Source organism: Xenopus tropicalis, chromosome 1, assembly GCF_000004195.4.
Source record: "Xenopus tropicalis strain Nigerian chromosome 1, UCB_Xtro_10.0, whole genome shotgun sequence".
Classification (NCBI taxonomy): domain Eukaryota; kingdom Metazoa; phylum Chordata; class Amphibia; order Anura; family Pipidae; genus Xenopus; species Xenopus tropicalis.
In genome coordinates, this window is record NC_030677.2 from 97,370,936 (window position 1) to 97,391,790 (window position 20,855).

General features: G+C 37.0%; 1 protein-coding gene across 3 annotated transcripts in view; it reads left to right on the plus strand.

The window, feature by feature from the left end:
- The window catches only part of LOC101730712, an 81,198-nt gene that overhangs the window by 18,026 nt on the left and 42,317 nt on the right, over positions 1-20,855 (plus strand). For 2 of the 3 annotated variants that reach the window (XM_004911430.4, XM_012954885.3), the window contains exon 3: positions 8,873-8,985. In XM_004911430.4, coding sequence (XP_004911487.1) covers positions 8,873-8,985 — 113 coding nt within the window. Of the gene's footprint in view, positions 1-8,629; positions 8,743-8,872; positions 8,986-20,855 lie in introns of all 3 variants that reach the window. The other variant, XM_012954888.3, reaches the window with a different exon arrangement.

The following is a 20,855-nucleotide window of genomic DNA, read 5'->3' on the forward strand; positions in this document are numbered from 1 at the left end:
TGGATCTTTCTTCTTGTGGATTCTCCAATCAGAGCACAGCTTCCTTGACAGACAGTAAAATTGACCAATCAGAGCACACATGCACACAGGGATCGGGAGATTTTGCAAACTGGAAACAGAAATAAAGACTGAAAAGAAGAATCTGCCCCTGTAACTTTACCTAAGAACCAACTCTCAACTTTTGCTGCAGTTTTCATCCCACAGGTACTATACCCAGGCACTATACCCAGGTACTATACCCAGGCACTATACCCAGGTACTATACCCAGGCACTATACCCAGGTACTATACCCAGGTACTATACCCAGGCACTATACCCAGGCACTATACCCAGGTACTATACCCAGGCACTATACCCAGGCACTATACCCAGGCACTATACCCAGGCACTATACCCAGGCACTATACACAGGCACTATACACAGGCACTATACCCAGGCACTATACCCAGGCACTATACCCAGGCACTATACACAGGTACTATACCCAGGCACTATACCCAGGCACTATACCCAGGCACTATACACAGGCACTATACCCAGGCACTATACCCAGGTACTATACCCAGGCACTATACCCAGGCACTATACCCAGGCACTATACCCAGGCACTATACACAGGCACTATACCCAGGCACTATACCCAGGCACTATACCCAGGCACTATACACAGGCACTATACCCAGGCACTATACACAGGCACTATACCCAGGTACTATACCCAGGCACTATACCCAGGCACTATACCCAGGCACTATACACAGGCACTATACACAGGCACTATACCCAGGTACTATACACAGGCACTATACCCAGGCACTATACACAGGTACTATACCCAGGCACTATACACAGGCACTATACCCAGGTACTATACCCAGGTACTATACCCAGGCACTATACACAGGCACTATACACAGGCACTATACCCAGGCACTATACCCAGGCACTATACCCAGGCACTATACCCAGGCACTATACACAGGCACTATACACAGGCACTATACACAGGCACTATACACAGGCACTATACCCAGGCACTATACCCAGGCACTATACCCAGGCACTATACACAGGCACTATACCCAGGCACTATACCCAGGCACTATACCCAGGCACTATACCCAGGTACTATACCCAGGTACTATACCCAGGCACTATACCCAGGTACTATACAGTTCTAAAGAATCACTAGCTGACATTAAATTGTTTTTTGCCTGACCTGACATCTATAATAATATATAATCTATCCCCTACCCTAACACATGGAGGGTAAGTTAACTCTTTCCCTCTGAAAAAGCTCATTGTGTGTTTATATATGTGTTGTTGTTTTTTGCACTTACTATTTTTTTTTTTTTTTGTCATTGTTTTGTTCATTTATAGTAAGTTACAGTGGGGCCAATGTTGTGTATCAGTGCCAGTGTTATAGTGCCAGGGCCTGAATATCTGCCATCTGTACCCACTGCTTCTCACTGTATATAATGTGCTGGGTTTGTAAATACAGACTGCGTCTCACTGTATATAATGGGGAGTCAGTACCCACTGCCTTTCTTGCTATAAAACTAACATAAACACATCTAAAGGGGTGGTTCACTTTTAAGTTAACCTTTAGTATGTTATAAAATGGCCTATTCCTAGCAACTTTGCAATTGGTCTTCCTAATTAATTTTTTTGAATAATTTGCCTTTCTCTTCTGCCTCTATACAGATTTCAAATGGGGGCCAAAAAATATTGCTCTGTGAGGCTACAATTTTATTATTATTATAATTTTGTATTACTTATTTTTCCAAGTAGGCCCCTTAACTATTCATATTCCCATCTCTTGTTTAAATCACTACCTGGTTGCTAGGGTAAATAAGACCCTAGCAACCAGATAGCTGCTGAAATACCAAATGGAGAGCTGCTGAACAAAAAGCTAAATAACTGAAAAACCATTAAAAATAAAAGTGAATTCGAATGCGAACTACCCCTTTAAGCTAACTGATCACAAACACAAATGTTTGCAGATCCCCTAACAGAAGTGCGCATATGAATACTTTTACTACTAATACTAAACATTTTAGGGTAAAAAAAAAAAGCACCCCCACCCGCACATTTGTACAGTATCCCTGGAAGTCAGTGGGAACGGCAAGAGGTAGTTGGGAGGTTAACTTTTTACGTCAGCAGTGAATCCACTAAGTGTCACATTAGCTGTAGGTCAGTCTGTGTATGGGCCATATTTAGCCTCCCCTAGTATCATCCAGCAAAAAAAAAATATATATATATATATTTATCTGTTGCAGGATGATGCTAGCTTACTTGCCCCCCCTTGGAAAATTTTCTGCGGACGCCCATGGATATGAGAGAATGAGAGGGGGCTCCTTATAAAGGAACCAAATGGTAAATGGTTGCAAAAGAGAAAGGTTTAATGCATGAAATATGGGTGGTGGCTTTGAAAAAAATTTGAAGACAGAATGATTGATAATGAGCATTCATTGTAATTATTGTAAGAGAAAAAAGGCCACCTCTGGTTTTGTTAGATTCAATTTGAGATGGCATGGATCCAGGAGGAAAAAGAAAGGGGATAGTTATGGATATTTGTGTGAATTTCAGAGTTTAGTAAAGCAGACCTATATACTGTATATAAATTGATAAATAAACATATGTAAATAACATTGTTGTGGTTTGACGTGGGTGTGGTTTTAAAAAGGAGAGTGGTCAAAAGTGGCTTCCATTAGCCTCCACCATGTAGGCCAGAAAAATTCTGGTCCTTGGTACCACAAAAGTTGGACAACTAGAGGTAGGCTCACCTAAAAAACTAAGGTTAAACTTGATAAATGTGAGCTTTTTTTAACCTAATCTACTATGTTACTAATTTAATATGTTTAGAGAATCAAAAAAGGATACAGCTGGCCTAGGAAGGGATAGGTAGTTTATTCCTGTAGGTATGGCAATCTGTTTGTGGCATGTCTGCTTTTATTTTGAAGAATTCTGTAAGGTCCCAAGGAGAGAATAGAAAGGTGAGTAATTCCATTGGTATTGCATATGGAACACAAGCATTACAGATTGCATTTGTGCTTGTTTATTAGTGTACTACAGTAATATTGTTTGGACTGGGAAATTATAGTCATTTTTCTACAAAGACCATGTACAGTAGTGTAACAATCATGTTTGAAAGTTGAGCAAGTAGTGGGAGTCAGGGGTTCCAGGGGCTGTTGCTGCCTTAGGTAGCACCCATAAGCTGCCCTTCCTCACATCTTCCCAAGTTTTTTTTCCCTTTTTCACATCGGAGTGGGTCAAGAATGTGTCAATGCTTGTACATAGAACACAATTGCCCTCTCTGCACTAAAATAAACACATTTTTGTTTTATGAAATGGAAATTCAACTCTTAAAGTTAATAAAAGGAGCATTGTGGTTGTAAGGAGGCATAGGTCAATATTGAGAACAGAATGGCGTTATAGGTATTGTCAGCTAAATCAGAATTAAAGAAAAACATCAGAGAGGAGACAATGAAACTTAAAAAGTTGACAAGCTGACAGCTGACAAGTCAATAGTGTTAATACTCAGAGAAATGACTATTGAATGAAGATTAAATTAACAGACTGGAAAGGGTTAGGTTTTTAATTTAAGAAAACCATCTTTATGGATAGTTGCTTCTGTCCACTGCTAAAGATCAAAGGAGGAGGAAAAACAGAAAAAGTGAGAAGGTTAAGATTGACAGGGGTCATCAGTTTGGCAGTTAAAATCTCCTCAGATAATTGTAGAGTTGTCAGTGCAGAGAAAAAATGAGAGACAGCAGGAACCAGATTCAAAGACAAAACGGAAGGTTGCAGTGCATTTAGAGAACTATAAATAATGGCCACTTGTGCAGAGAGTGTTATATTTGAACTGCATGCACTCCAAAAAATGAGAAAGGGGGGAGGGATTTTGATGTGGTTGATACAACAGCAAAAAGTGGAGAATGCTTACACTGCCAGCCCACTGTTGTGAGTGGTATGAGAGGCCACCTTTAGAGAGCAGTCTGAATGATACTGTCATTTAGGACGAAAAGACTGAACAAAACAGGTCATGAATGAAAATGAATGTGTTACGCAGCAACTATTGAGCAGGAACACAAAAAATAAAGACAGGAAAAATGGTATTTACTGAGTAATGCACAGCAATTAAATAGAGAAAATATATAAATGTGCTTAAATGTACGCAGTCTTTAGTCTAAAGTTGACATTGTTAACTATGACTACATTTGGACTAAAAGAATTTGGCATGCACATGGTAGATGAGCTTTAATGTGTCAAGGCAACATTCTGTATAGGTACATTTAACAGTAAAAAATATCTTGAAATATACCTGTATTGGTATTTACATTATGTATATAATGAAAGGATGAAATATCTGAAATATCTATATTGCTTGGAACAATATATAAATACATTAAATGACCTTTCTTCCCTTCCTAATAATTAACCCTCCTGGGCAATCCTGCTTACGCGGCTTTTATCACATGCAAGTGGGCTTTCCCCAAACACACTGCAAAAAAAGTGTTGAGAGAAATCTCCAAAGCCAAAAACCATCACAAACTCAAGAAAAAATGGAATTCATTTATCAGTTGTGTCTGGAAGGCTGTTTACACCATTAATGTCCAGGGGTCATTGCAAAAGAACCCCCTTTTTAAATCAGCACCTTTTCTGTATAGTATGCTGCATGGGCATTGCGGTGGTACAGTGGTTAGTACTGCTACTTGCAGTGCTTGGGGCCCTAGGTTCAGGGGGCTTTCCTCCAAATATTTCAGTTTCTTCCCATGCTTCAAAATCATACAAGTAGGTTTACTGGTTCCTGAAAAGACTGATCATAGCATGTGTCAGTGCAATAGAGACAATAATGCTGGACTTTTTATAGGAAAATACAGCAGTGTAACTACCAAGTGCAAAGGTTGCACAGGGTCCCCTTCTACCCTTTACCTTTACACAGGTTTCAGAACTCTGGTATCTCCAGAGGGCATGGGTTGCTGGTGACCCCTAGTGGTAGTAGTACCTCTAAGCTATTTAGAGTATCCTGGGTGAAAAACTTTTTGATTTAGGATCAAGACGTGGAAGAAGGTTATAAGTATAGATTGTATTCTTTTGTAAAAGGAATCTAATCAATTTAGATCAATTTAGGAGGAAAATGGAAATATTCCTTACCAACTCTTTACAATGATTGCTTCATTTGAGCTGTGTGTAATAAGTTAGTGCTTGGAAATTATACTGAAACAAAATAATGTATGGGTGTAGGAAGGTATTGCTAGGCAAAAGAAGAGTAAGATTTTCTCCATTCTATCACGGATTGAAGCAGTTACTCCAAGGAAATGATGGAGTTATATAACACCTAAATTGTAGCCTATGAGAAATGAAGCAGGTGAGAATGACACCACTGGATGCAAGATGTGGGAAGGCGCCATCCAATAATGCCTAGCATAGACATAGCACTAAAGCTACTTTATTCTACTTGTAAAAGTAACTCCTCTTGAAAAACCATGGATCCGAAAATATCAAATCCCTCCAAGATAGGGTTTTGTTTTTATTAAAGTGATTATGAGTATCAGTAAAGTCCTTTTGTTGATTATTTCCTTTGTTTGGTGAAAGATTTCTTTAATAAAGACATGATTTTAGAAATGTGCAAGTTTTATTTTACCTTGTAGGGCTGACAGGCAAAGAAAGTTTACAAAGTTTTGGAAATTAATTAAAGCCAGATTCGCTAAAGTCACGAGAGCATTACGCAATCAATAGGGCTGGCTGTAAAGTATAAAGATAGGTCAGGTTTCCATAATAATAACAAAACATTTATTGGTTTAGTTTTACTACTTTCAATAACAAATACATATCTTGATTTTCATCAGCCATCTTATTGCAACTTGGAGAATACAATTTGTTATCATTCTTTCAATAACTAAAGCTTTGCAAAAGTCATTATTCAGAGTTATTGGCTTTTCACGCCTAAGTTATTTTGTTTCATTGTCGACAGCCCAAGACTCTCAATAGCTGCTTAGCTCTGGATTGGATAAATGTTTCGCTTTATTTTGAGGTACAATAAAAATAATGAAAACTGTCACTTTAACCTTGGAGTTTAGGCCAGCTATTAAACCTTGGGGAGAATATTCAAGTTGATTGCAAAACAAACATTGAACAAAATGTATAATATTTCTATTTTATTTCTCAGTGGCCTTTACTACTTTATAAAATATGTTAAATGTACTCATCTATGCATGAAGCTTGTAAGGTCTACTGACACTTTAATCAAGATAACATTTCTGATCTCACAGTGATTTTTGGAGTTAATAATATGTTCATTATGTAAATTTTGAAAATATACAAACAAGCCAGATATAATGCTAAAGCAATATATAAAGGCTTGTTTTAGAAACGGTTTTTAAGTCTTTTTAAACATTAACATTCCATATGACATCATTGTAACTGCTGGGCCATTGTCCAGGACACTCAATAACCGCACACTTGCATATATTCCTGAAGGGGAAAAGTCTGTTAAGTTTCTTGGATCTTACATCTGCGAGTTCTCCAGGGAGTAATTAAATATCAGCTAAAAAACCTCAGTTGTAACAATAGAAACAGCTGTTAATGGATCAGACCCAAAATAACCTATCCCAAGAAATTATGAATGATCTTTCCAGTTTTGCAAAAGTAGTTTTTTTATTGCCATGTCCTTGTTGCACATGTTTCAGTGGTTAGCTATTGTGTTTGGAAAGTGATAATACATAAGTCTAATAGAGTAAGTCATGTAAAAGACGAACAGAGGTTGTATAATCATATTATGTCTGTTTATGTATGTGATTTTATGTTCCTTATATTTAGCTGAATATAACTTCAAGCATTTTTAGTGAACGTCACCTTCCTGCCAGCTGCTAAAATTCTCAGTGTTTCATTCAAAGGAAAATACTGTATTGTTGTTATCATTTTTGGGGGGATGGGAATCTCTTTACTTTGTTATAGGTTTTGTGCTGCTTAGTTGTGTTCCTAAAAGATGAACTCCAGTGGCCCCTGTAGCAAGTCTTTTGCTTACACGACAAATTATCACATTGTTATACCCCTAAGGAAACCCTTGTTCTTCCAAAATAAATATATTGTTTATGTCCCTGTAAAGAAAACAACAATAGCCATAGATTGATGTACATACTGAACAATGGTGTTTGTTCAACTGGTGCACACAACAATGCCATTTTTTCCACCACAATGAATGATTTCTCATGTGCAGTGTGCCGGACATATGAATATATAACGGTTGTTTGATTTGTTACTGTGCTAAATAATGAACCACTACCAGGATACATGGAAATATGCCAGTGTTTACATAAAGAGGTAATGAAAAGCAAGTGTGTAGTATGTTGCTAGTAGTGATCCCTTGCAAAGTTGCAGGACAATTGAACCTGTTGAAGGGCTGTGTGAGCTACAACAGGGATAATTTGGACATAATACAGTACTTAATTCTAAATGCCAAAGCAAGTGCAAAGTGCTAGACTGGATGCAAAATTCAGCAAGGCATTTGTGACCATATAGCAACATGAAGCCTGCAACAAAGTTCCTATGCAGCATGGTCCAATGAATTGGCTGCAAGTGTGCTTGGTAGCCCCTGTAACAATCTCTCATAGCTGGATGCAATAGACTAGCTTCAATCGAATTGGACAGCAGTGCTGTTATTGTTTTTGTGCATAAAGAAAGTGCTGTTATCCCCATTGCAAGACAGTGTGCCTCATGTTTAATTTACAGTGACTTTTCCAAATTGTGTGTATTGGTGCATCAGGTGCCAGTATGGTTGATGCTGCTTTAGTGGGTGCCTGCTATTATGTGGGAATTCTGGGAGAAAATTACGCATTATGTTGAATGCCTGAATTTTGCACATTGCACTGAATTTGTAAGTGGGTCGTATTTTAAATAATGCTATAAAGTTTTCCTAGAATTTCATTTATTTTTTTCTTATATAAATTACCACAATAAGATAGCTATGGTAGGTAGCACATGTCACATTTTTCATATCTATAATTTATTTCAGGCTTCTACATCATTGTCATCTGGAGCTAAAAATGTTAAAGCATTGATTTGTCAGAGGTCCAAGATTGGTCTGGGACCCCTAAGCTCACATAGTTACTGACATGCATTAGTATAAGTATATTTTAATGTATATATATATATGTGTGTGTATATATATATATATATATATATATACATACACATCTACTTTTGTATCTAACTCGTTTGTTTGTTTGTTTTTATAGTGCATTTGGGGAGACTGTTACTATTACACTCAAGGACAAACCTCCACATTATTTAGAACAATGCTGCACATTAACTAGTGTGTTGTAAAATTACCCAGATAAATGCTAGTGGTTTTTAACAAATTAATAACAACTCATTAACAAGAACAAGCAAATACAGGTTCCACAGTACAATCAATGCTCATGAGTCATTAGCTGGCTCTTTAGTTACACAGTAAAACTTTGGTTTCAAAAACAGTTATCTCAGGGTACCTCATTAGTCAATTTCCAGGGATCTATCATTTTTAATTCAGTCCCAAGTCTGATGCATTGCATGTTACCTAAGGTGCTAAACCTCTTGCATTCCTTAGTGGATCTAATCTTCATTCTCTCCTTTTTCTACAATAGGACTCATCTGACACCACAGGGCTAGCTGGCCACTAGTACCATTACTGTACTCCAAAATTGCGCTGTCCAAGCAGGAAGGTTTCATCCCATAATAGGTGCATGTAAAATAATAGGTAGGGATAAAATGATACTACACCTAGGAAAAAATGTCATTAATTTCTGCATAAATGTATATTGCTGCATCAAAATAAACAGCTTTGGTTCAATCTGAAATATGAATCTTGCATTTGATTTCATTTACAGTGTCTATCCCAGAAGTACAAAAATGCTGGAACAGATTTCTTATGCTAGGTCCAGATTCCAGTGGAAACATTAAGCGGAGCAGCTTGCTGTCGAAGAAACCATTCACAAAGCAGGTAAACATGAAAGATTGATATTTTTTGTCATTGTTTATTTATGAAATTCCAACATTTCGACTTTGTGCAACAGAAAATAGATTATGCAAGAAGCAGAAAGAAATCAAGCAAGAGGGTAAAGGACTCTGTTTGTGAGAGCTTGCTCATATATATTCTACAAAAGCTTGTTTGTAGCAAATTTTCAAGATATATTTAGAAATACAGCACATAAACATACCCAATAAACCATTTCTTAGATTATGAAATATTGTTGTATGTTATTACTACTGTACAGTATCTCACACGTGTATAGGCCAAATGGTCATTATACCATCACTAAGTGGAAATCTAGGTTTAGGGGGTGGTGTCTGTACAAATGTCCATATGTAGGTAAAGTAAAAAAAAGGAAAGCCAGGAAGTCTTTACATTGAAAAAAAGATTAACGCACAAATTAGTCTATTTAACAAACTCCTCAAAAGGAAGACAAGCCAGTGCTCTAGAAATCTAGACACCAGGAAAAGTACTATTGATATACCAAAGTCCGTGGTGTGTACTGACCCCAAAATGAAAATAGCGCATATGGATTTCTCGCCTGCCAACTCAGCTTTTGCATACAGAGCCCTCTGACAGCATATTATGTGCCGTAACACCCCCTAACTATATATTTTTATAAAATACACATTCTGACAAATCCAACATGGGTAAAGAGTCCTTTCTACACAAAAGTATTAATCTGCAAAGCTTTCCTAAAGTTAGTGGTTTCTATGACATATTAGAAAATCACCTAGAAACCCCCAGAAAACCATATATTTTTGGAAAGTAGACATTCTTATGAATTCAAAAAAAGTTATTTTTCTACACCAGAGTACCACATGGCAAAGCTATGCTAAAAAACAGAGTAGGAACACTAATACAGGGATAAAAATGCAATAAAACCACAAAAATTGTGCAAATCAATGAAATAACAATATAAGTATATGGCAGCATAATTAGTGGTCAGAATATTTGATCCAATAGTCACGCTATCAAAATAAACAGGTTTTGTGGAAAAAACTAAAGACAAAGTGGTAAAATGAATAAGTAAAAAAAAGTGTTTGTGAGTGTTAGTTGTGTATACACATCTAAAAGTTGTGTGACAGTGTGTAAGTGTGTATATGAGTGTACATAAGTGTGCTAAAGTGTGCAAAATAAAAAAAATGTGTGCTGTATGTGTGTGTAAATATGTGTAAATGTATGTAAGTGTGTGTGTGTGCAAGAGTGCAAATAAAGGGCACTTACCTGTCCTGGAGGTAAATGGACGCAGTTCACATGGAGGGGTCCTGGAGGGTCCTTCTGCCAAGTCCAGCAGGAAGTGAGTGGGCAATGCTGGGAGGGGGAGGAGCAGGACAAGCAGCAGATGTGATGCGATTGTGACCTGACAGCCCCCCTGGCTCATCGCCCTGGGGGCTGTCAACGATTCGAGCCTTTATCTGCCTATATCTGTTATCTGCTTGGCAGATAACTTTTTCTGAAAGGGCGTATGCCATACGTGCTTGCCAGCTTAAAGATTAAACCCTAAATTTCCCAGATAACTTGTTCACTTGTTCAGACTTGCTTTAGTGGAGCTTACAATCTAAGGTGCCTATCACATTCACTCTTATCAGGAGCCAGTTAACTTTCCAGTGCTTTCCAATAAATGTGCACTATTATTCTTCTGGCCATGCAATAACTGGCCAGATACACAGTGTTTCTCATGTTCCGAGTGTCCTTTTCCTGCCTATGTCCAATCCCCTGTTCTTGCCTAACTCACAGTGCATTCCTTGTTATTTTCTTATCTGATTAGATAGTCTTATCTGATAGAGTAGTCCATACCCGGTCAATTAACTGCCCATCACCTCATCCTACCTCAATTTTACCCCATGTAATGTTTTTCTTATTTTTGAAAATGTGTTTCCCTTTTACTGACCTTGTCTGGGCACACGTTTGCCTTCTCTGTTCTGCATTCTGCATGAACATTGCATTGTTTAAGACCTCATTTCACAGGCTATAAAAAAGCAAGAACTCACTTTGAAAAACTGAAATCCCTCTGGGAACGAACTGCAACACAGGGTACATTTCTCCATGCTGCATCTGTGAGCATTTTTAGGGTCATTGGAAAAGTCATGTTAGTCTTGTGTACACATGAGGACAGATGAAAGTACCAGAAATTCACTATACAGTCTTGTACCACGAAGCATTCCAGCTGAGCTGAATTACAATATATTCTACTGAAGTTGGCCTGCTAATTATTTCTAATTAAACAAAGTATGACACAAGCTGATGACTTACATTTCACTGGCAGTGAAGAACACAGTGGGGGTCATTAATAATAATCGCGCAATGCAGAATTATTCGCACAGTAAACATATTTTCCCTGCCTGTGTTTTCATTTATAAAGCTGGACAAGACAGGTGCAAACATAATTTTGAAAGTTTTTTAAATATGGTATATTTGCAAATTGCAAATATTTATGCGCACACTCTGCATCCAAATTATGCCACAACTTTGGTGGCAGAAATTTTTTTGTGTGCAATTCACAATTAACTACATTTCACAAAAAAAGGAAAGATAGGCACAGCAGTGCAAAATGTAAGCATTTAGGGCAAAACATGTGCAAAACTATCATTTGCAAAAAAAAATTCTCAGGGCAAACTTTTGAAATGACCCCCAGTGTGAGGACTACGCATGTGGCAAAATTGCTTCATTGTAGTTCAATGTAGTGACTACTACACATATTCTTTAAGGATTAGAAAAAAAGCCATAAATGAAAAAGTATCTGTTATGGACAACAGAATATGTAACAAAACTATTCTAGAAAAACACTCTACATAAGAAAGTACACTATTCAGTATAAAATGCAATAGTCTTATAGGTCACTGAAATGCATTCTTCTTAAGTTACCAAGCTTCAGGACTCTGGGGTATCACTTGTAATTTACAGAAGGATGAGCATTTTTTTCTGCTAAACGTTGATGTCTAGTTTATGGCTCACCATAAATTTAGAGCATATGATGGGGTTCAGCTGTGTATAACCCCCAGACCAAACAGCAGGCTGCAATCACCACATTCCACTGGCAAATAGACAAAACTAAACCTAAACCTGAATTTATTCATTTTTCTTGTTTATTCATAATTTGTTTATAATGTGCGAATATTTTGTACTTGTTGGTGTGGTCCATTGTGGCTCCCAGTAGATTATTGTCATTGGAGAAACTTCATCGAAATGTATTCCCCACGTCATTCGTGACCTGCCGTACAAAATGGCTTGTAGCCCCACCTACAGGGTCAGATGGCACACTGGGATACTGGGAAAAAACCTGTTGGGCCCTGCCACCTGCTCGCACCCACTCCCTGACTCATATACTGGAAATCATTAGTATCTAGTGGTCTCCCCATGTATAAACTCATCTACTTAGCAGGGGTTGCCTGAATGAGATGTAATTTAAAAAAGGTTACTTTTTACCAAGTTAATACTTTAATTTATTCTATTGTAAGAACTCTTACAAAATGCATTTGCCAGAGGTTTAATGGTGGTTAGGGATCTAATGCAAAAAATATATTCTGCTGACTGCATTAGTCTGAATAAAGATTTGGGGCAGTGCCAGTGGAACAGCTATCAGGAATATATTCAGGAGGGTTTTGGAGTAATTTGAGTGACATTACATCAGTTTAGAAAGCTGCAAGATTGTTTTCACCACGTTTTCACACATTCCACCATCTAATATGATATACACAGGTATAATTGTTTTATAAGGGGCAGTTTTTGTTGCAAGCTAAAATTTAATTCTGTATGATTTAAGGCTCACATTTCCAAATGCTTTAAAATGAGACTTAGAAGTGATTTTACATTCTGTCAGTAATATTAGTAAATATTATGCCAATAGCGATATTCATACTAAGCTAGATCATAACAGCTCTGCGTGCTTGTAACACTGGAGACATATGTCTTTTACTTTGCCTACATGTCTGTGTTGTTACAGCAAAAGAGAGTGGTCATCAATAGCTGCCAATGATTTACTTCTGCTTTTATGGACAGCATCGAACAATACAATACAATAATCAGCATTAATGGATCTTTGCGTTTCCAGATTTCTCAATACCATTACGTAAATGAATGGCTCCAATTTTAGATTAGAAGCGGATTTGCAGATGTTTAGTGAATTGGTTCTCAGTCATCGTATGAATGGAAAAATAAGAGGCAGGCAGATGTTTGGGAAGATAAAGTGCCTCATAATGGTATGCATTGTTCATTAATGCTGATTCATTTATTCCAGAAATATTGCAAATTTGCAAATGAAGCAGGCTTTCAGATTTCCCATACATTCTGAGCATGAAATTGATTTTCTTTGCATAGCCCTGCTGTGAGCTCAAAATCAGAACAGCTTATGTTTCAAAATGTTTAGCTGTTCTCTTGTATATAATTTGCCAACAACTGCAGGAGGACCATAACCCGGACATTGCTGTTTAACGTTATCATTTTTATATTAGAATCCCCATTCCCATGATTTCTAGACATTCTGAAAGATTTCATTTGCTGGGATTTTAACTGCATTGCTATCAGCACAGTCAACAAGTTTAAAACAGATGTTGTGAAGAAACCATCTACAAACAGAAAAACTGGCCATGTAGGCTAAGGTTTACTCAATAAACCCAGAAAGCAATATAACTGGTTATCTTGTTTACAAAATGAATGCAAGGATTCTAAACACAAATATACAAATAATATCTGTGCTATTTAAAGTTACTTTAGGATTTAGGGACTTTAAATGCATACTAACAGATATTAAGTATAAACTGGTATGGGCTGATATTAGAAAACAAATACATTGACAGTATAGTCTACTGCACACTTTAACACCTTTTTCCTCTTGTCTTTTTAGAAGATTGTGCCAATTGTTATGTGATACCGGGCAATTCTAATCTAAAGACCATAACATTTCCAAGAACATTTTTTTTAAAATAAAATTTAAATTATTCATTTGATAATAATACATGAAAATACATGCAGAAACACAAAGCATATTTGTTTGAAGGTTATTTAGTAGATCAAATGTTTTTGCTGCCACAAAAACTGTGGTAGTGCTCAGAGTGGACACACTGGTGGTATATAGAGTTTTGGCTACACCTTTTATCTACTTTACTCACATACCATACAAAAAAATCAAACCTTTATTTATACTTGGCATATGGATTTATATACATTATTCAGCATTCATTTCTGAAATATTACCAATGTTGCTCACAAACAATATGACAATATTTACCATGCTGGTAAATAGATCTGTTTTATTTATTTGTGCAGTTGGTGGTTATCACTGGATACTACTGTCACAACTAGGAGTCACTTGTATCACTGACAAAATATCTTGTCACTTGACTATGGAACTTTTAGTGCCCCACTTAAGGACAGTGCTTTCCCTTCTTTATATTATATATATTATTTTATATGGCTCCACACCATAGAAATGAACCACGTTACCATAGTTACATTAGTATGAAAGACATGATGAAAGAAGACATGTGCATTAAGTTCACCCTGAATGGATGTGCTACTAATGGTACCACTTGAATACTCTGCCTGCATGCACTAAGAAAATAAAAATATATTACCCTCAGTATGGGCCCCCTATTAGAGTTACGGATGGCTCTGATATCAATTATATTTTACATAGTTACATAGGGTTGAAATAAGGCCATCATGAGTCCATCAAGCTCAACCCTACCAAGTGAACCTAGCACACAGAAACCTATTTTGACCTATCTATACACTCACATACATACTGTAGATTTTAGTATCACAATAGCCTTGGATACTATGTTTGTTCAAGAAATCATCCAGGCCGCTCTTAAAGGCATTAACAGAAACTGCCATCACTGCATCACTTGGAAGGGCATTTCACAACCTCACTGCCCCCAACATGAAAAACCAGTAAAAAGTTCTGTACCTCAAATCTAAAGGGGTGGCCTCTGGTGCACTGGTCCTTTTTATGGGAAAAAAGAATACCACTTATCTGTCTATAATCCCCTCTAATGTACTTGTACAGAGTAATCATGTCCCCTGGCAAGCACATTGTTTTCAGGGAAAACAACTCAACCTTGACAGTCTAACCTCATAGTTTAAATCTTCCATCCCCTTTACCAGTTTCTCGCCGGCTCATTAATATCCTTCTTAAGGACTGGAGCCCTACTCAAGGTGAGGCCCTACCAGAGACCTATAAAGAGGCAAAATTATGTTTTCATCCATTCAATGGCCTTTTTTATACAAGGCAGCACTTTATTTGCTTTAGTAGCCACTGAATGGCATTGTTATTAACAAAAATCCCCAGATCTTTCTAAATTATGGATACCCCCCAACACACTGCCATTTGGTGTATAACTCGCATTTATATTATTTCTACAAAATTGCATAACTTTGCACTTTTTAACCTTAAAGGAGAGGGAAAGGTAAAAACTAAGTAAGCTTTATCAGAAAGTTCTATGTAAATACAGCCATAAGCACTCACAGAAATGCTGCACCGAGTTCTCTTTTAAAAGAAACAGGATTTTTTGTCTCTTTGTTTTTCTGTGCCAGAGTCTGCACAGCTCTCTCCTCTCCCCCCTCTCCTGCTCCCCCCCCCCCTCAAAAATGCTAAGAACTCCCTCCCCCCCTTTAGGAATGTGTTATCTGAGCCAATCAGCAGGAAGCTTCCTCATAGTCTTGCTAACTTTGCATGTACACCGGTCTTGGTCTTGGTGCAGGAGCATGGCATTATGGGAATTTTCTTTACAGAGCTCAGCGTTTTTTTTTCTATGAGGCTTCTGATCATCTGAACGGGAAAACTGTGGAGAGACAAGGGCACTATTGAGAGAACTGAAGATATGCCTGCAGCTTGTGATTAATTCTTTATTAGCCTTTCCTTCTCCTTTAAACCTCATTTTCCATATTGCTGCCCAGTTTTCCAATTTTGTCAAATAACTCTCCATATTGGCAACATCCTGGATGAAACGTATAGTTTTGTGCAATTTAGTATCATCAGCAAAATAAAAACCATACTTTCTATGCCCACCTCCAAGTCATTAATAAACAAGTTAAACAGCAAAGCACCAAGGACTGACCCCTGCGGTACTCCACTAACCACTCTGGCCCAATTAGAAAATGTTCCATTTAAAATGATTCATTGTAATCTATCCTTCAGCCAGTTTTCTATCCAATTACAACTAATAGGTTCTAGGCCAATATTTCTCAAATTTCCCATTAACTTTCTGTTTGATACTGTATCAAATGCTTTAGAAAAGTCCAAGTAGATAACTTCCACTATCATTCCAACATTGAGCTTCTGCTCAGCTCCTCAATAAAGGCAATTAAATTAGTCTGGCAAGATCTGTTACGCATAAATTCAATTATCTTATCCCTTTTTACACCTTCAAAAACCTACCACTGGTGTCAGACTTACAGGCCTTTACCCCTCAGGCTGAGAATAGGAACCCTTTTGAATAATGGTACCACATAAGCAATTTGCTAGTCTCTCTGCACCATACCAGACCTTAAAGGAACAGTAACACCAAAAAATGAAAGTGTATAAAAATAATAAATATATTATATACTATTGCTCTGCACTGGTAAAAGTTGTGTGTTTTCTTCATAAACACTACTGCAGTTTATATAAATACCCTGCTGTGTAGCCATGGGGGCAGCCATTTAAATTGAAAAAAGGAGAAAAGGCACAGGCTACTAAGCAGATAACAGATAAGTAACAGATTCCCATTGTATTCTACACAGTTTATCTGGTATCTTCTTATGTAACCTGTGCCTTTTCTCCTTTTTTCAATTTAAATGGCTGCCCCCATGGCTACACAGCAGCTATTTCTATTAACTATAGTAGTCTTTCTGAAGCAAACACGCAACTTTTACCAGTGCAGGGCAACAGTACGTTATATTTTAATTATTTTAAAACATTTTTATTTTTTAGTGTTACTGTTCCTTTAATGAATCCTGAAGAGGTTTGACAATCACAGAGCTAAGATCGTTTAATACCCTGGGATAAATCCCATCCGGTCCTGGACCTTTGTTAACCTTTACATGTTCAAGTCTCTTTTGAATTTCATTCTGAGTGACCCATGAATCAATAGTTATATTACTACAATTGGGTCTATTAAAATGGAAGCCTTTGTTAGCTGGCCCTCAGTTGTGTAGACAGATGAAAAATAAGAGTTCATAAACAAGTATTGTTACTATTTATATTTCATAGGACTAAAACATTGCAAGAAATCAGACCTTAAATTTTACCTAATGAAACTAGACCAGAGCAAATACCCTATAGCTTGATGTAAAGAAAGGGGTCATACGTTTACAAAACAAATTAAAATGTTCCCCTAAAGTCATGTCTATCTTTATATCATTAGACACTTTTTTTTATTAATGGGGGCACAAATGCAATCCTGTGCTATTCTGTTTTGCCTTAGCTAAAGAACATTTTGCACCGGTGTTGAAATGAGAGACCAAGTGGAGCTAGGCAAACACAATCAAACACACACTGTACACCTATAATTTCCAATCTTCACATAAGATATTTTGGCTTCCCTCCAAAAATATGCTTCATGCTATACAACCTTCCTATGTGATATTCTGAATATACAATGCATATATCAAACCTACAGCGTGTATCTGTTATCTCTCTGGGGATATTGATTCCCATGGGTCTGAATGATTTATATAGGCGTAGATTACCTCCAGTACTAAAGATAATTACTAAGGAAATGGGCTGGTCTTGCTGCTGAGTATCTCTTCTCTGGTCTACTAAAAAAAGACTTCTTTACAAAAAATACAATATATTCTAAAAGATCTCAAACTCATCACATATATTGGACATTGATGGATAATTCTCTCTTCACCAGAAATGCAGGATTGTCTGTCTAAATAACCCACAGACTTGCTATAAATGTCCAGATGGTCAAGCAATATAGTTGTTATGGGCACCACAATGGCACCACCATTAAAGCACTAATATGACTCATGTCAAACAAAACTCTCTAAATGTACACAGTAACACCAAAAAATAATAAGTAATTAAAATAGAATGTGCTGTTGCCCTGCACTGGTAAAACTGGTGTTTTTGATTCAGAAAAACTGTAGATTATAATATAGCTGTGTAGCCATATGGGCAAACATTCAATTTACAAAAGGAGAAAAGGCATAGCAGATAAGTTCTGCAGAGTACAATTGGTTTAGATTCCTTTGCAAGAACTAAACGCATTTTGTCATTTATCAAACCAATCAATTTGTTGCATTCATTGGTCTACATGCAACTGGCTGAAAAATGACAATCACTGATTAGTTCCTATGGGTTACTGCCCATGGGCAAATTTGCCCAGTGTTATTAACCGAGCCCCAATTATTTACAATGCTTTTCTGTTATCTGCTATGTTATCTGATATGGCTGCTAACCTGTGCCATTTAGGGCGATAGCACACAAGGAGAGTAATCACCTGCAGTAAATCAGCTCTACTGCAATCTACTTAATCTACTTAAAATGTTCTCCCACCGGCATTAATGTATATCGCTGGTGGGAAAATATGCACCACAAAGTAGACTGAAGTTGTCTAGCATATGTTTCCCACTGGTGATTTACATTAATGCCGATGGGAAAGCATTTTCTGATGATTAGTATATTACTTGCCATGTGCATCCAAAGTGGAATGGCAGATTTCTAGTAATAAAAGGAATCAATAAGTAGATGCTGTATGAAAGATGACACACATCAACCTGGATAAGTCTTGGTAAATCACCAGATCATGCCTTAGTGGGCAATAGAATCTTGAATATAAATAAACACAAGAATCCTTATTAACCAAATTTTGAACCAAATATTGCTAAGTCTTGGAATGGAATGTTTTACCAGTTATGACTATATAACACAAATAATCCTGAGACCCAGAGAGAGGAGGAGATTTAGGAGACACCTTTTTTACTCTTTGTTTTTTGTTACTTGTTTTCTGCTATTTTATTTGATTGTTGGTTATCTGAACTATCTATCCTTGATATTCTCTAACTATTTTGTGCCTACGCTCTTATAATAATGTTTTCTGACTCATATAAACACCACCACCACAAAGAAAGGTTGAGGCCCTTTAATTATTTATCTTCTCCAACTGGGTACTGGGATCCTGCTGCACTCCATGTCACTTCTCTAACAGTTTAAGGCAGGTTCTCCTCATCCTTGATTCTAAGCTCACAGCTCTGAAATCTTGGGCTTCTCTGACCGTAAAATAATACGGTTTCATCCAAGATGGCATTGCTAACCAAGAGTTTGCTGGGGGGAGGGGCTGTGGATTCCACAGAGGGTTATAGGTAAGTCATTCACATCTTCTATCCACAAACTTTCTATTCTACTGTATTAAAATGTGGTAAAGATCACATTCTACAGTAAAAATGGAAATAAGTAATTTTTAAATTCTATTGCTCCTTTCTATAGTTATATACCTGAACAGGACAAAACAAAAGAGCTGACACAAGCAACTATTTCTGCTGGCCTAGTGCAGAGTTTCACATTTAGCAGAAGTGAGTATAATGTCACATTCCACCTTGAGCTCAGAAGAATGATCTATGACACGTACACTGACAGGGCACTGTTCCATCAAGAAATAATTCTCATAAAGACACCTGCAACATACATTAACTTCCATTTATTCATACATACACAGATCACATTTGCATTTCTTCATACGTTGCCAAGCAAATGAGCCCTATCTAATTTGTATCTATGCTGGTACATTCATCCTTTGCCTTTTTGACATCTGTTTTAAACTAACAATTTGAAGACAGCTGGTCAGGTTTATGTGTAGTTGCCCCACTTTCCATCATCTACCAGATTTGCACCCATATATTGTTTGTCATAATAACAGTGATTGTAAAAATGTAGAATGAGGTGCATCACATGAAAGTGGATATTAATGTACCATTGCTTGGCATTTGCTCTACACAATATACAATGTTATATATATAAATATTTGTGTCTCCTGACCTGTCCCTTGTTGTGGACACGCAAAATAAAGATCAGTTATATATAACATAACACAATATAACATGTACTGAAATTTGAGTGGCCTACATACTTCTTTCCTCCCATTTTTCATGCTTCTTTCCTTTACCTAATTTCTACCAGTTCCTCTTACCTCTGCACATCTAATGCACTCCTGGAATATTCACACAAACTAAGAACAAACATGATTGAGGTTAGCAGTGGTCGGGGCCAGGGGTAGGTGATATCAATCAAAGAATAATACAGGAATAAGTGTGACCTCAATAGAATAATGTATCCAGTTGCACTGAAAAAAATGTATGTATTTATGAAGCTGTTATAAAAGTTGGAAAGGCTTAGTAACTTTGAGAAGTATTCTAATGCTGGATTTGCTTATAAATGGAATATTATCACATGGCTACAATGTCTTTTACATTTTTTGTCTAAGTAAATGAGTCCAAATAATGTTACTAAATTTTTAGCTGCCCATTATAGAATGGAGTTAAAGTTGAGACTTCGTAGACGTTGTACTAATGAGAAGTCTTGGAGGGTGAAGTTTTCTTTAAAGAAAACTTTAAAAAGAAACATGCCAATTTGCTGGATTTACTAAAACACTTAAAATCTTTTCCTTAGTATAGAAGGATAACTGCTAACAAAGACCACTGAAAGCTATTAGGAAATACTTGTGGAGGTACTGCCTTAAACATAGTTAATACGCATATTTGTTTATATTAGGGCTGTCTGCCTGAAAGTTTATAAACTGACTAAATGGAACATCCAAAGTTACTTTCAGAATTGGTACTTTTGTTATTATTGGACTGTGTGAAAGAAGTGTGGAAGAAACAGGCAGAGCTCTGACCATTCATTGGCTCATGTA